The following is a 14,141-nucleotide window of genomic DNA, read 5'->3' as shown; positions in this document are numbered from 1 at the left end:
ATTTTGTGTCACAGACTGAGTACTTTGACATGTTCCTTGTGACTTTAGTACCCTTTGACTCCAAGGAATAGTGATTGTTTTTAATTCCTGTGACAGAGATGTAAGGCTGTAGAATTGGCTATGAATAAAGCTGTTTAACAAAAATGGAAACCGGCTGGCCTATTGAAAGTTTGCTTTTGTGTAGTATTTCACAAAATTGAAAATGCATAACTGTTCCAAATGGATTTCAGGGAAACAATCACCCTTCAGGACTTGCCAGAGCTGTCTGCTGGGTTGGTCTTTCCCAACAATTTATCTCACTTCAGCTTGCTGTTGGAGTCCTTTTCATTCTCCTGCTTATCAATTTGAAGTCCACAACTGTGGAATCCACATTCCTAAAAACTCATGGACATGCCTCTCACTGACAAATGCTCAACCAGTTCTGTGTGCCGTTAAGCCCCACAGTTAGTGATAACGCTGTGCTTATGTTCATTGCTCTCGAGTTTTCCCACTCATCCATCACAGGGTCTGTTATGGTTTTTTAAAAATAGCCAGGAAAGATTCAGCATTGCCAAGCACTCCTCAGGGTATCTGTACTTCCCAGAATGTTAAGTCGAAATCCCAGCCTTGTCACTTGTATCTTTCACTAAAAAAACTAAATTTAAGCTGTTTCTCGTCTACTTTGGTTTCCCAAATGAGCATATTTATAAATGAAATGTGATCCCGTTTCTTTTGGTATGCACTGGCTGGTTTGATAGCAATGTTCCTAAGGAAAGGGATAAGAAGTCTAGCCAGCCGCTGTTTGGGAATGAAGAAGTGTTGGTTCATATTTAGATGCCTTCTCTTCAGTATGTGCTCCAAGTTACAAAAAATAACTTGCTGAGTTCTCAGCCTTCCGTCTTGTGACACAAAGAAGACCTGGCTGGTCGTAGTGTCTCATCCTATAATCCCGTCACTTGAGAGGCCAAGACTGGAGGATTGCCATGAATTTGGGGGCCATCCTGGGCTGAAGAGTAAGATACTGTCTTTAAAACTGGGGGTGGGGTGTTGGAGGGAGTAAAACTTGACAGGGTTGAGGCTTTTCTTTCTTGTGAAGAGCTAGATAGTAATTATTTGAGGCCTTATAGGCAGTGTATGGTTTTTCTTGTTTGTTTATACTTCTAAAGAATGTTTTGCAATGTAAAAAAAAAAAAAAAAAAGCAGGAGGAGGGGAAAGGCGAGTCCTTTTCTAGTATCCATAAAGCCATGGGCTTCATACCCATCACCACATAACCCAGGCCTGGTAGCATAGGCTTTTAGTATCTAGCACTTAAGTAAGAGGGTGAAGGTTATCCTTGGCCACAAAGCAGCTCTGAGGCCAGCCTTGGGATACATGAAACCCTGTCTCAAAGACAAAAACCAAACCATTTTTGGAGAGGTGTATATGAAGTTCATTGAGGGAGCACGTGGACAGCACACAAGAGGCTAGGCTTCAGTCCCTAGCACTGGAAACCAAAAACTAACAGCAACAAAAAGCAGAGAAACCCCAAGGATTACTCTTTCACTTATATTGGCTTTTGCTATCCCGTATAATTCTTAATCACATGTGTGTTCTAGTTTCATTTCTATAGCAAACAAACAGGGCTGGAAGGATGATTCCGAGATTAAAAGCACTGTCTGTTCTTCCAGAGGTCCTGGGTTCAATTCCCAGCAACCACATGGTGGCTCACAGCCATCTGTAATGGGATCTGATGCCCTCTTCTGGTGTGGCTGAAGACAGCGACAGTGTACTCACATACATAAAGTAAATAAATCTTTAAAAAGCAACCAAACAAACTAAAACCAACCTTGGGAAGAAAGGGTTTATTGGCTTACACTTGACAGGTTCAGCCCCTTATTGTGGAGAAGTCAGGGAAAGAACTCAAAGCATCACATCTGCCATCACTAATAGAGTAGGCATGGATCCTTGCTTCTTGTCAGCTAGGGTTTGGTCATTACCCCTATACCTAGGGAATGGTGTTTCCCACAGTGGATTGGGTCTTCCTACATTAGTTAACAGACAAGACAATTTGCCCACAGTCATGCCGACAGGTCACCTGCTTTGATAATTCCTCAGTAAGACTCTTCCCAGATGATTCTAGGCTGTGTCAAAGTGACAGCAGAACTAAGCAGTATAGTCCTTTGATGATGTTCCCACCCAGACAGTAAACCTCCAGCGTTGCTAGGTTTTCTCTTCAGAGTAATTGTCTTTACCAAAATGTCAGGTTGAAGTCATAGGTCGATAATCACTCTTTGTTTCCTAAGGCCATTTGCCAGGTAGTGCTCTCTGACCTCTCAGCCATATCTCTTCCTCCCTTGAAGCTTTCCTTAGGTTATTTTCATTCATATATAGAAGGTAACTGTGATCTGACAGGACTTAGAAATGCCCATAGACTAGGTGCTTACATGAACAAGATAGACTAAGTATTCAGTAAAGAGGGAGGCTCGGGGCTGGGACTGGAGAGAATACCTGCCCTGAGTGCAGCCAAAGGGTGGGCTTTGGAGTAAGTCATGTTTGTAAAGTACTCAGCTTTCCTAGTCATCTAGCCTTCCCTCGGCTCTTCTGTTGGTATTCGTTATTGAAGTCTCTTCTCTTTGTTTTTAACTTTCCATTAATTCTCTTCCCTGTTCGCTAGGTTTTTAGCTCCTTGAGGCTAATGTAGTTTATACAGTTTTTTGGTTTTTTGCTTTTTGTTTTTCCCTTACATATAAGCTATTATGGTAAGGTGTTTACTATAGGTTCAGGTCTCAGGTTTCTGTTGCTTGTTCTGTTTCTGTCCTTGTGGAAAATGTGTGTACACTTGAACTCCATTGCCTATGTGTATCTTTGTTTTGAACCATGAACCAGTCGCCCTCTTAAGAATGCCAAGGAGCTTAGGCAAAGGCCTGTTTGGTCAGAGCAAGTCAACTGAATGTGTCAGTTACAGAAGTTGTTCGTCCTGGCTGTGCCATTAGAGTGGTTCTCATGTGTGGGGCCTGCCAGTGTCCATTGCTTATTTGGTGCCTCTCCCCTTTTCTCATGCCGTGAAAAAAGAGTCCAGCTACACTGAGGACATAGGAAAGCTTCCCTGTGTTTGGGTCATTAAATAGCTCATTAGCAAAAGCACAGCTAATAATAATGCCACTTTGGGACTTATTTACTTTGAGATTAGAAAAAGAATTTGATAAATTCTGTGTGATTTTCCCCTTTTCTGTTTTCCCTCTTATTACTGAAATTTTACGTTCACCTTTTTTCCCTGGTATGACTGAAATTATAGATCCATTTTTAAGGATCTGGAAGGCTTCGTGTTTTATGTGGAAATTATGCTTTGATGTCTTCAGAGGTAATTAATTCAGAGATCTGGGTGCTCATTGTAGTTCTGGAACCTGGACATAGTGTTGTGAGGAGGGTCATTCAACATGGTAGATGAACAGCACTTGGCAGTGTCCGCTTCAGTCTCAGCATATGGCCACTGGTGGCTGCTCGCATTAGATATCTGAGGTATATAGACGGGTGCAGCAGTTGAAGGAAGCCTAAGATTTTATCATCAATATATGAATTTTGCTGTATTGCGATGCTGTGGTTGATAACTGACTTTTTAATTTAATTCCTTGTACTAAAAACACTAATTTAGTAGAAAAAAGGTATTTTTTGTGGTTTGATTTTTTTTTTTTTTTTTTTTTTTTAAGAGCCAGTGGCTGCTCTTCCAGAGACCCAGGTCCAATACCCAGCTCACACTGCTGTAACTAATGCCATTGGATCCAATGCCCTCTTCTGGCTTCTGCAGGCACTGCGTGCATGTTATGCACAGACATACATGCAGATAATATGTTTGTTTTTTTTAATTCTTAAAAAAAGAAAAACAGAACAGGCTGGAGAGATGGCTCTGTGGTTAAGAGTACTAACTGCTCTTCCAGAGGTCCTGAGTTCAAATTCCAGCAACCACATGGTGGCTCACAACCATCTGTAATGGGATCTGATGCCCTCTTCTGGTGTGTCTGAAGCAGTGTGTGTACTCCTATATGTTAAATAAATAAATCTTAAAACAAATAAACAGGCCTGACTATGTATCATTTTAAGAGAACTTCTTCCTTTCAGAGGAGGTGTATGCTTTCTTCAGATCTGACAGATTTGGAGTCACGTTCAGGATGAGTCAAATCCCTGCTTCTAACCCTGACCTATAAACCTAGCAAGTGGGCCAGCACTCTCTGGCTCCGGGTAACTTCCGCTCAGTTGTGTGTGGATTTGGACATTTAAGAAGGCTGTCATAGGAAATGATGTTGTAACAGTAATGATGCATTTCCTTTGTGTTTTCTGTTAACAGTCCGGGTGTGATTTAGTTCAAGATCTTTCCAGGCTACCTAGCAAGAACTTGTCTCTAAAAATAAAATAAAATCTAGATTTACTCAGGCGTTTAGCTGGGGGAGAGCACTATCATTTCAGTCCTAACCACTGGCAATGCTGATGTCAACTCCATAAGTGGTGAACATCCTCTTGCTGGGTTATCTTCTCATCTCCCTGTTTGTACTTTTCACTGTAGTAAACGGCCTTCATTTGCTGGGCATAAGCAACCCAGCTAGGCCTCTGTACCTTTGTGATTAACAGCAGCTTTCTCTCGTGCCTCAGCAGGGAGGTTCTGAGGTCCAGGCTTCATCAAGGCTTATGCTACATTCAGCGCTCCTGCTCCTGACTGTCCACTCAGATCACAGCAGGTGCTGTCCTTAGTAATAGCAGCCCAGGACAGGCTTCTAATGAGCCGAGGTAGCTCTTCTAAGTTTAACAAGTCCTTGGGTTTGATCAGTTAGTTCAAACAGGTCGTTCAGTAATGATGGCCACAGTAGAGAATTAACTGTTCTGAAAGCAATTCTTTGTGCTTTGATAAGAGATGTCAGAATTGACGTCACTGTGACGTGAGTGAGGTGAGGAACGTGCCCAGGGTGTGTTCCTCCCCATCCAATCTCAGCGGGACTCTGAGGATGTAATATGCAGTGGACGTTTTTGTTCTCTTTAGGAAGTCATCAGCTCCTTGCCCAGCATCGTTAATGACAAATATGGAAGGAAAGTGCTGCTGTACCTGCTGAGCCCCCGAGCCCCCGCCCACTTGGTGCCAGAGATCATCCAGCTGCTGCAGAAGGGCGACGGCAATGCACACAGGTGAAGGCCGGCTCGTGACTCCAAGAATTCCTCACAGATGCATCCCTCTCTCCCTCCATCGCCCTACAACTTCCCCGTGAATTCCGTGGTCTCAAGAGCCTACCTTTAAGCCTTCCTCTCAAGAGGAAATGGCGGTATCGGGCTGAAAGAACACAACTGAACACCTCCCTGGCACACAGTAGGCCTTCAAGTGTATAGTGTGCTTTTTGTTTACTTCACTTTCAGAGTTCCCAGGCTCTTACCCTTTAAATGTCCTGAGAGCATCTGTAACGTACTCTGAACACATCCTGTCCTGCATGATGACTTGTCACTGGTTTACGGTGGGCTGGACTGGGAATGGTTACTCTGACCGTGGTGTAGCGCAGCTTCCTTTACTGAAGTCTTGCTCCAGGCCAGGTAGTGTTCAGATCCTGGCAATGGCAAGACGGAGCCTAGTTTGCCCTTCACTCACTAACTGTCCAGATGCTCGACAGGACAGACAGTTACAGTCGATGGCGCCCTGGGCTCTTAGAGGGCTGTGATAACACGATTGGTCCCTTAGCTTACCACCTCCTTCAACGTATTCCGACAGTAAGAAGGACACTGCAATCCGCCGGCGTGAGCTCTTGGAGTCCATCTCTCCAGCTTTGCTGAGCTACCTGCAAGGACACACTCGGGAGGTGGTGCTGGACAAGTCCGTGTGTGTGCTGGTGTCTGACATCCTGGGATCTGCTACTGGGGACGCTCAGCCTGCTATGGATGCCATCGCCGGTTTGGCAGCAGAGGAACTGTATCCTGGGGGCAAGGACGGAGAGGTGATGTGCTGTTGGTTATAATACCCGCAGGAGAGCCACGGGGCCTGGAAACCGTCAGATCTGGAGACTGCAGAGTGTTAATAGTAATGCCAGTAGTAGGTTTAAAAATGATAATTTAGACCTCCATTGTGGTAGTTCTTGTCTTCCCCAGAAAACAGCAAGCCACCCTATAGTGCTACAGACACATGCTATGACTCGTGCTTATCTGTGATTCCCCCTTACTACCTTTCCACGTTCCGTGCTTGCTGTTGCTGCTGCTTCCTTGGTGTGAATTGCCGATTTTCTCTCTATTGTCCTGCTCTATTGTCCTGCTCCATCAGTTCAAAGCCTAACTCATTCCCTTGCCCACAGTTCTCCTTGAAGTATTCCCTAACTTTGTTTGACTCATTAAAAAAGACTCATTCAGCCAGGTGCATACCCACAAACCTAAACTTTAGACTCTAGAGATTGGGGTAGGAGAAATAGGAGATCAAGGCCATCCTCTTCTACATACGGAGTTCAGGGCCTGACTGAGCTAGATGAGTCTGTCTCAAACAGTATAGTCGCCCGTTCTGATCATTCTTGTTTGTGTTTACATGGATATGGTGTGGTCCTACATTGCGTCTTAAGTTCACTGATTGCTTGTACCTTGTTAGTGTAGACAGCAGGTAGCACCAGCCTCCACAGCAACCCAAAGCTTTCGGAAGACGCACTATTACTATAATTGTTTAGATTAATACGAAACAAAAACTGTGAAGGACAACTGTGTGTTCTGTGAGAGACCCAGCCTGTCCCTAGGTAGCCTTCCTGGAAATGGAAAAAGCTACGCTGAACCCTGAAGGGTTAGAGCTCAGCCAAGAATGGTGGAGAGAAGAGCGTGGGCTGCAGGGAGGTTGTACTGTAGCCCTGAGGAGGGAGCATAGCAGACCAAGACTTCCGCTTGCAAATTAGCAGGCAGACAAGAGGAAGGCAGGGGCTGATTGTACTGGCCTTTGTCCTGCGCTGGCTTGTAAGCTCCCGGAGCTCTGAACTAGCAGCTGGTTACAGGGAACCACCGTTTTTTTTTTTTTTTTTTTTTTTGAGTCTTTGACCTCTGCTGTCAGTTAGTCTCACAAAAGCCTTTATGTGCTAAATAGAGCAGCCTTTCATTATGATCCCTGGCATGGCTCAGGATATAAAATAAGCTGTTCAAGTTCTAAGCCTTTCATTCATTAATTGAAAAAGCAATAAATCTGTCAGGAATGCTTAAAGAGATACTCAAAGATGAAATGACAGTCCCTGCACTTAGAGTTTGGGATCCATGGGCAGACATGTGCATGTCACTTTTATGTCACCTTTATGTTAGCTGAATGCTAACATCTGCATTTTAGTTCAGTCCCCAGGACTTTAAACCGGTGATCTGTGTAGTTCTGATGAGAAGTCCATAGGCTGTAGATAACAGAGTGCCTTGTGGTAGCAACATTGAGTCATCACGATGCAAAGGTGGTGCTGCACCGAGGCAGTCTGCCTCCCCCATTACGCTCCTTTCCTCTGCCACCTTTCCGTGTTGTTCTGAGCATAGCCAACTTCCATAGCCACAGCACTTCCTTACCTCAGAGTCTCGGGCAGGAAGGAAAGCAAGAACAGTGAGGCCTTTCCTTGTTGGCCAGAAGACCGTCTCCAGCCAGGCTTTCCTGCCATGTCATTAGTGAAAATCGGTCTGAGTCACATCTGCTTCCAGTCCAGTCTGACAGAGTGACTGGATGGCCATGACTGCTTAAAGCCATTGAGGAATGTAGTCTCTGAACACAGTGGAACCTTGAGAGGAAACAGGTTAGGGGCTACTTGTTGAGTAATTAAGTAGTCCAGCATTTTTCCAAAGCACGATTATTCATTCTATCTGTAATTCCCTCTAGCCATGGGTCCAGTCTGGCATGCAGCCATGTTAAAACCCACACACATTGGATTCTGAATACAATGGATGCCTGGTATTGTCTGGCATGCTTTTGACACATGGGTTGGAAGAGACAAGCGGGTTGTGAGCTGAAGCTCAGGCCCCTGGCTTCCTGGAGCAGGTCAGATGAATGTGTGATCAAATACTGCTCTCTGTGGAAGTAGTGCTCATTGGTTCTCAGCCTAAAGGAAAGGAGACACTGTTACTGTGGGAACAGTTGGTAAGGGCAGCAAGTCAACTGCAGAATGTCTTCTTGGCCTGATGGTTAGGTCATTGTGGTGAATGATATTTAAACACCATGTAGCGTCGTTCTCCCCAGAGGTTTCTTTGTATCTTAGAGCAGTGTATTACTGTGGGAAGAGTGGACAGTTACCTGATGTTTAGATGAATACTGTACGTTGCTATTGAAACAAACTCACTAATTCCTGAACTACTTTGTAGGGCTCTGATGTCCTACTTAGCTGTGCTCGTTGCTCCCTGAGTATGTGATGGGCATCCTGAGTAAAGATTTCTTAAGACTGCATCCATGCCTACACATGGAGTAGAGATAGACTCAGGGACCAGAGACAGACGATAGCTTCCAAAATAATGTTCCGGGTTCTCTCGTAGCTCCACATTGCTGAGCATCCTGCAGGACATCTGGTCCTCAAATGGTTAATAGAGCAAGATAAAAAGATAAAAGAAAATGGAAAAGAAGGTAAGCTGTGCAGCTTGTCTTTCTGTGTTTTACATGGAATGTTTGCATTTCTTGACTTTATACTGGCCGTTTAGGTTAAGGTACGATTTGCCAAGTATGTAGAAATCATGCCAGTGAATAAGTAAGTAAGGATTACGTTTCAGGGGTTGGGCTACAGCTCACTAGTAGACTGCCTGTCTGCTTGCCTACCGTGCAAATACTTTGAGCTGTTAGAGTGGCTGGGAAAGGTGAGGTCATGGATTTGTTTCTGGAGACAGCTTACAGTGCTGTGGCTAGCATGCCCCTTGGTACAGGGTGGAGGGTGGCACTGTCCTCTCACTCTCAGTTTTAAAATGAAGACCTGGGATTACTTTTTGCTGCAATTATTATTGAAAAAGTTGATACCTAGTTTAGGTGAATTTGACAAGTTACTAATTTCCAAACATTTTTCTAATGATTTTTCATAATTAAAATGTCAAAAGCCCTAAAACGTGGTTGTGGGCTTGGAGTGTCGGTTGTTCTCAAGCACAGGTAAGTGTCTCTGTTTATCCAGGTTATGTGTTGCTGTGTGACAAGCTACCACAGCTTAGTGGTTCTCTGAGCAGTGGTTTGGGCTTTAGTGGAGCTTGTCTCTGTCTCTGTCTCGAGGATCCTCATTGGGACTGGAGTGTCCCCACGATTACAGTGGCTGCCACAGGACTGCCAGTGTTAGCCGCACTTGCTCCTCCTCAGCTGCTTGGGCTTGCACACGACTGATGACCTAGAGGGCATGGCACATGTGTGGAGGGCAGAAGACAGCTTCAGATGTCAGTCATTGCCTACCTTGTTAAGACAGAACTTGTCTTTTGTGATCTATCGCTCCATATGCTAGGCTAACTGGCCCCTGTGCTTCTAGGGGGCCTGTTTGCACATCTTATTCCACCAGGAATATTGGAATTCTAGGCCTGGCTGTATAATAATAGCAAGCTGCTCCCCAGCCGTACACAGTTTCTAGGAATCTGAGGCCAGGCGCTCAGTGCTTATGCAGAAGCACTTCCCCACCTCAGTGCTTGGTTCCTAGACTGAGTATCCAAGGAACAAAGCACATGTATGCTTATGCCTCAGGAGTGATCTTTAGAGGTCATCTCACGTCACTCCACCATGTTCTGTTGTTGCAGGCAGTGAGACCACCCAGAGACTTAGATTCCACCCTTCATGGGGGGCTGGCAGCATGTAGAAATGCACTCAGTGGAGAACATCTTGTTTTTATCACCTTTGGAAGGCAAACGGCCTCACTAGCTGATAGCTGCCCCTGTTTACCATGAAGAGCTAAGTGTGCTCCGTGCGTATCTTTGAATTAATTACTACCTATCCACAGTGCCTACTTGAGACCTTTGCCGTCAGCATACGTCATCCTTTCTTCCCAAGTCCCAGTCACTAGAATTCCCCCAGTGGCTGAGAATGAGGGGCATCTCGAAGGCACGTGAATAACATGCTAAGACCTTGGAGATAGAGTTACAGATGAGCTGTGCTTGGAATGGAGGAATTGGCTAGCCTGAAGCTCATGGCCGTCCTCTAGCCTCAGCCTCCAGAGCTGGGACAACAGGTTATGTGACTATGAAAACACTGTAGAGAGAAATTGCTATGAGTAAACCAAACGGTCGTTCGTTAGCCCCTAGTGCAGTTACTGGTCCTTCTAGTTAAATTTTTTTCTGTTAGGGGAACTGATTCAGGCTGCAGGTGAAATGATACTGTCAAACATTTACTTGCTGAGTAGGTCAAGGTTAAATCATTAAATATTACAAAGAAATACAGATGTGATCAAATGGGTTTTTTTTTTAATTAATTTGTTTTTCTTGGGTAATTATTGCTAAAAATAGTTTGGAAGTTGCATCAGAGTTAAGAAAAGTGACTGTATTAACACAGTACTAGATCTGTACTAAATTTTTAGTGTTTATAGGTGGAGGTTTTTATTAACTTAGGGGGAGAGAGATGAGGGACAGGAGTGTGCATGTGACGCTCACTAAGTGTCAGTCTACTTTACAGGTTGTTTTGCAAAAACCCTTGTAGAGTGCGTTGGTATGAAGAACCTCAAGTCCTGGGCCAGCATCAACCGAGGAGCCATCGTTCTTTCCAGGTTGGTAGTTGTGTTGTGTAACAAATACACTTCATTTCTTTCTTTTTCTAAAATTTATGCCCAATAATGTGGGATTACTCCATCTCTCTTAGTCTAGACAAGTATTAAAAACTACTTGTGGAGGTGGTGAGACAAAGGCATTTGCCACTAAGCTTGACTGCCAGGGTTGCCTCTTGGGGCCCACATGAGACAAGGCGAGAGCTGAGTCCTTGTTGTCCTCTCACCCATCGCATATGCTGAGGCAAGGAGCTTTGTGTGCTCACCTAAAAACCATAAACAGATGGGACTTAGGATTTTTTTTTAAAAAACAAATACAGCTCTTCAGTCCTCATATTTAAGTGTCATCTTTGGGTGTCAGGGGTCACAGAAATTTACATTTACAGTGTACACAGTTTCACTTCATTCGTAAGTTTAACCAAAATTTAGTTTGTTTGTTTGTTTTTTTTTTTTTTCTTAATGAATAAGATGTATGCCTCTGGAAACCCACAAAGCTGTTAAGTGAAGCCTGACCTTACAGTTTCTTTTGTGTTTAGTGACTCCAGGTAGAACAGGAGTTGTTAAACTACAAGGAGTTGGTGTGGAAATGGAGGCCTTGCTTATAGATTGCTCTCTGGACTTGGCAGTGTTGAGTTTATAATGTATAGAACATTGTTTAAAATGCTCATTTTATAATATCTTGTGCTTGTTTGAATCAGTTACTGGTTTTGTTTGTTTGTTTGTTTGTTTGTTTGTTTCCTGCTATGTTGCTGTCCTGGTTTGCTTCTCAGTTATAAAGCAGTGGTCAAAATCAGCTTTGGGGAGGAGTTCATTTTATCTTACCTTCCTGGGTTGCAGTCCATCACTGAGCACAGTCAGGGCAAAAGCATGAGGCACGGAACGGAGACAGTGGGCAGATGATGCTGGCTTACTGGTTTGCTCCAGGTTTGCCCTCAGCTGCTTTTCTTGCCTGGCCCAGTCCCAGGCCACCTACCAGGGATGGCATGTGCCACGGTGCTGGTGCTGGGCTCTCCCACATGCATTAACTAGAAAGGGCTCCGTGGCCAGTCTGTTGCAGGCCGTTGATTCCTCTTCACAGTGATTCTAGTCAGTATCAAGTTGACAAAACTAGCCAGAATTTACCGACAGTGAGAAATGAGTCCTCAGCTTGACCTAGCTGTCTAGCCTCACTGTGTGATTTGTAAGCATTAGGCTCAGTATTCCATTATACCATGTGATCTACTGTGGATACACGAGAATTCATTTTATTTGATGGTCTGGTTATTGCATGTAAACTAGGCCACCTGTTTCTTAGTCAAATGAGTTAACATCCCAGGGGCTGTCAGAGTCAGAGCCATTAGCTGCAACAGGGACTCTTTGGCTCGCGTTTCTTTACCGGGCCTCTGGAGTGTTAGCTCTCCTGACAGATGCTTTCATTCTGCCCAGCTAAGTGGAGATTTCAGGGATGCCATGAAGTTAGTGTGTAAAGTTTGCTTATCAGTCAGCACTCCCTCGGGTAGGTCAGACATAAGAATGATGCAGTGTTGTTTCCTGTGGAGCTTTGCCTGGAACTCTATGGAGACACATAGTGTTTAAGGTTCTAAACAGAAGGTCAACTGGTAAGACTTCAAATGCAGTCTTCATGTTTGCTGGATTCTTGAGTAGCATTTGTTTGCCAAAATTCCCTGCCTGTTTCCATTTTAGCTAGAATGTGTGTTTTCTTTGGGGATTGTTTAATGTTGGTTTGTTCACAGTTGCTATTCAGTTACTGAAGGAACATTTTGGGTGGAAAGGAAAAAGCCTTGTGTGCTAGCTGAGGAGTAACATTGTAAAGTAGATAGAGATTTCCAGCAGCTAGGAAAGTAGGCCTTGTTCAGTCTGCCTGGGCCTCGAGCCCTGCCCACTGTGTGGTTTGGAAAGTCATTGAGCTTTCCTGGTTTTCCTTGGTTGTAAAGCAAAGTTAATAATCTGTGAGAACAGGGCATATAGAGTAAGTGCCTTTCACTGTCTGTGTAACGCACTTAACAGATGCTAACTTTACTAACACTGTGTACTGTTTAGCCAGGGTGCTAACATAAGGACACTGAGTGACAGGTCCATTATAGGACGCTCTACTAGCATCTGTTGTCATCTCCTGTGAGCTGTAGGATACTGCCTAGTATTGTTAACACACCTTCCTCTTTATTGATACAAATGAAAGTTACTGGACCAGGGGCTTTTGAAAATGCCAAGTGATCTCCTTATAGAATATATTTCAGAGGTTGACATTTAAATGTAGTCCTAAAGAACTTGGGAGAGAAACAGAAATTTGGGCCTGGGGGCCTACAGTCAGGTGCCTGTGACCCAGCCCTGTTTAATAGTTCTCAATTACTGCTTACTAAGTATCAATCGCTAGCTTAAAAAAAATCATTCCTCTGGGGACTGGGGGTCTAGCTCAGTGACTTAGCGTGAGTGCGGGTTTGGCCTGAGTACTGCTCAGTGTGAGTGCGGCTCAGCTCGGCAGCAGAATGCAGCCATAGACGTGCATAGTCAGTGGTGGAATCTCTGAGACCCTGGAGGAGAAGGTGAATTCTGTTGTGAATCCCAATCTACAGACCAGAAAACTGAGTCTAAGACAATCAACATGCTCTGAGTTACTGACAGAGACAGTTTCTGGCCAAATCAGGGACGTTGTAAGGTAAAGCCCTTACACTTCCACAGCACACTATGTTGTAGGTGACAAAGTCACCAAACTGCTTTCCTCGTGCTTTGTCTACCACACCTGTTCTCTAGTGTGAGCTCATCTATGTAGCCATCTGTAAATGAGTAAACCATACGATCTCTGCTTTTGAGATCGTCACCCAGATAAGACAGTGCCCTGGTGACTTAGTCACTGTTTATTGCTGTGGAGAGACATCCATCACCAAGGCAGCTAATGGGGGGAGGGGTTGCTTACAGTTTTAGAAGGTAAGTCCATGGCCATCATGGCACGGAGGACCGGCATCAGGCAGGCAGGCAGGCATGATGCTGGCACAGCGCAGAAGCTGAGAGCTCACTGTGACCCACAGGTAGGAGACATGAGCAAGACTGAGTCTAGCATGGGTTTTGAAACCACAAAGCCCACCCCAAAGGCTCTACCTCCTGATCCTCCCCAAACAGTTCCATCTATGGCTGCATTCTGCTGCCGAGCTGAGCCGCACTCCATACTGAGCCATGCTCAGGCCAGACCCACACTCAGCCCTGAGCTAGACTCCTAGTCCCCAGAGGAATGCTTGTTTTTTTTTAAGCTAGAGAGTGATACTTAGGTTTATATGAGCCTAAACCACCATGCCTGCCAATCAGTGTGAAGGCAGGATGCGAGTAAATCAGAAGATAATCACAACCAATGGAGTCAGTCTTGGCTCGGTGACTCCGCCCACAAGTTCTAAGTCATCTTCAGTTTCAGAATGTGGACAAGTCTCATTTGGTGAATTTTACTTGTTTTAAACTACATTCATTTGTTCATTTAGTGGGCATGGGTATGTGTGCACACGTGCATGGCACAGCACACGGATAAG

The 14,141-nt window shown here is 44.6% G+C and overlaps 1 protein-coding gene across 9 annotated transcripts in view; it reads left to right on the top strand.

Moving 5' to 3' along the window:
* Pum3 (pumilio RNA-binding family member 3) overlaps positions 1-14,141 on the top strand; it is a 44,237-nt gene that overhangs the window by 25,162 nt on the left and 4,934 nt on the right. For 7 of the 9 annotated variants that reach the window (XM_063271704.1, XM_063271710.1, XM_063271708.1 and 4 more), the window contains 4 exons: positions 4,989-5,131; positions 5,703-5,925; positions 8,447-8,534; positions 10,539-10,629. In XM_063271704.1, coding sequence (XP_063127774.1) covers positions 4,989-5,131; positions 5,703-5,925; positions 8,447-8,534; positions 10,539-10,629 — 545 coding nt within the window. Of the gene's footprint in view, positions 1-3,666; positions 5,132-5,702; positions 5,926-8,446; positions 8,535-10,538; positions 10,630-14,141 lie in introns of those variants that run through there. The other 2 variants (XR_010056425.1, XM_063271719.1) reach the window with 2 other exon arrangements.

Source organism: Rattus norvegicus, chromosome 1 (genome assembly GCF_036323735.1).
Source record: "Rattus norvegicus strain BN/NHsdMcwi chromosome 1, GRCr8, whole genome shotgun sequence".
NCBI lineage: Eukaryota > Metazoa > Chordata > Mammalia > Rodentia > Muridae > Rattus > Rattus norvegicus.
Note: the sequence above shows the minus strand (reverse complement) of the source record. Positions and strands in the feature narration are given on the sequence as shown.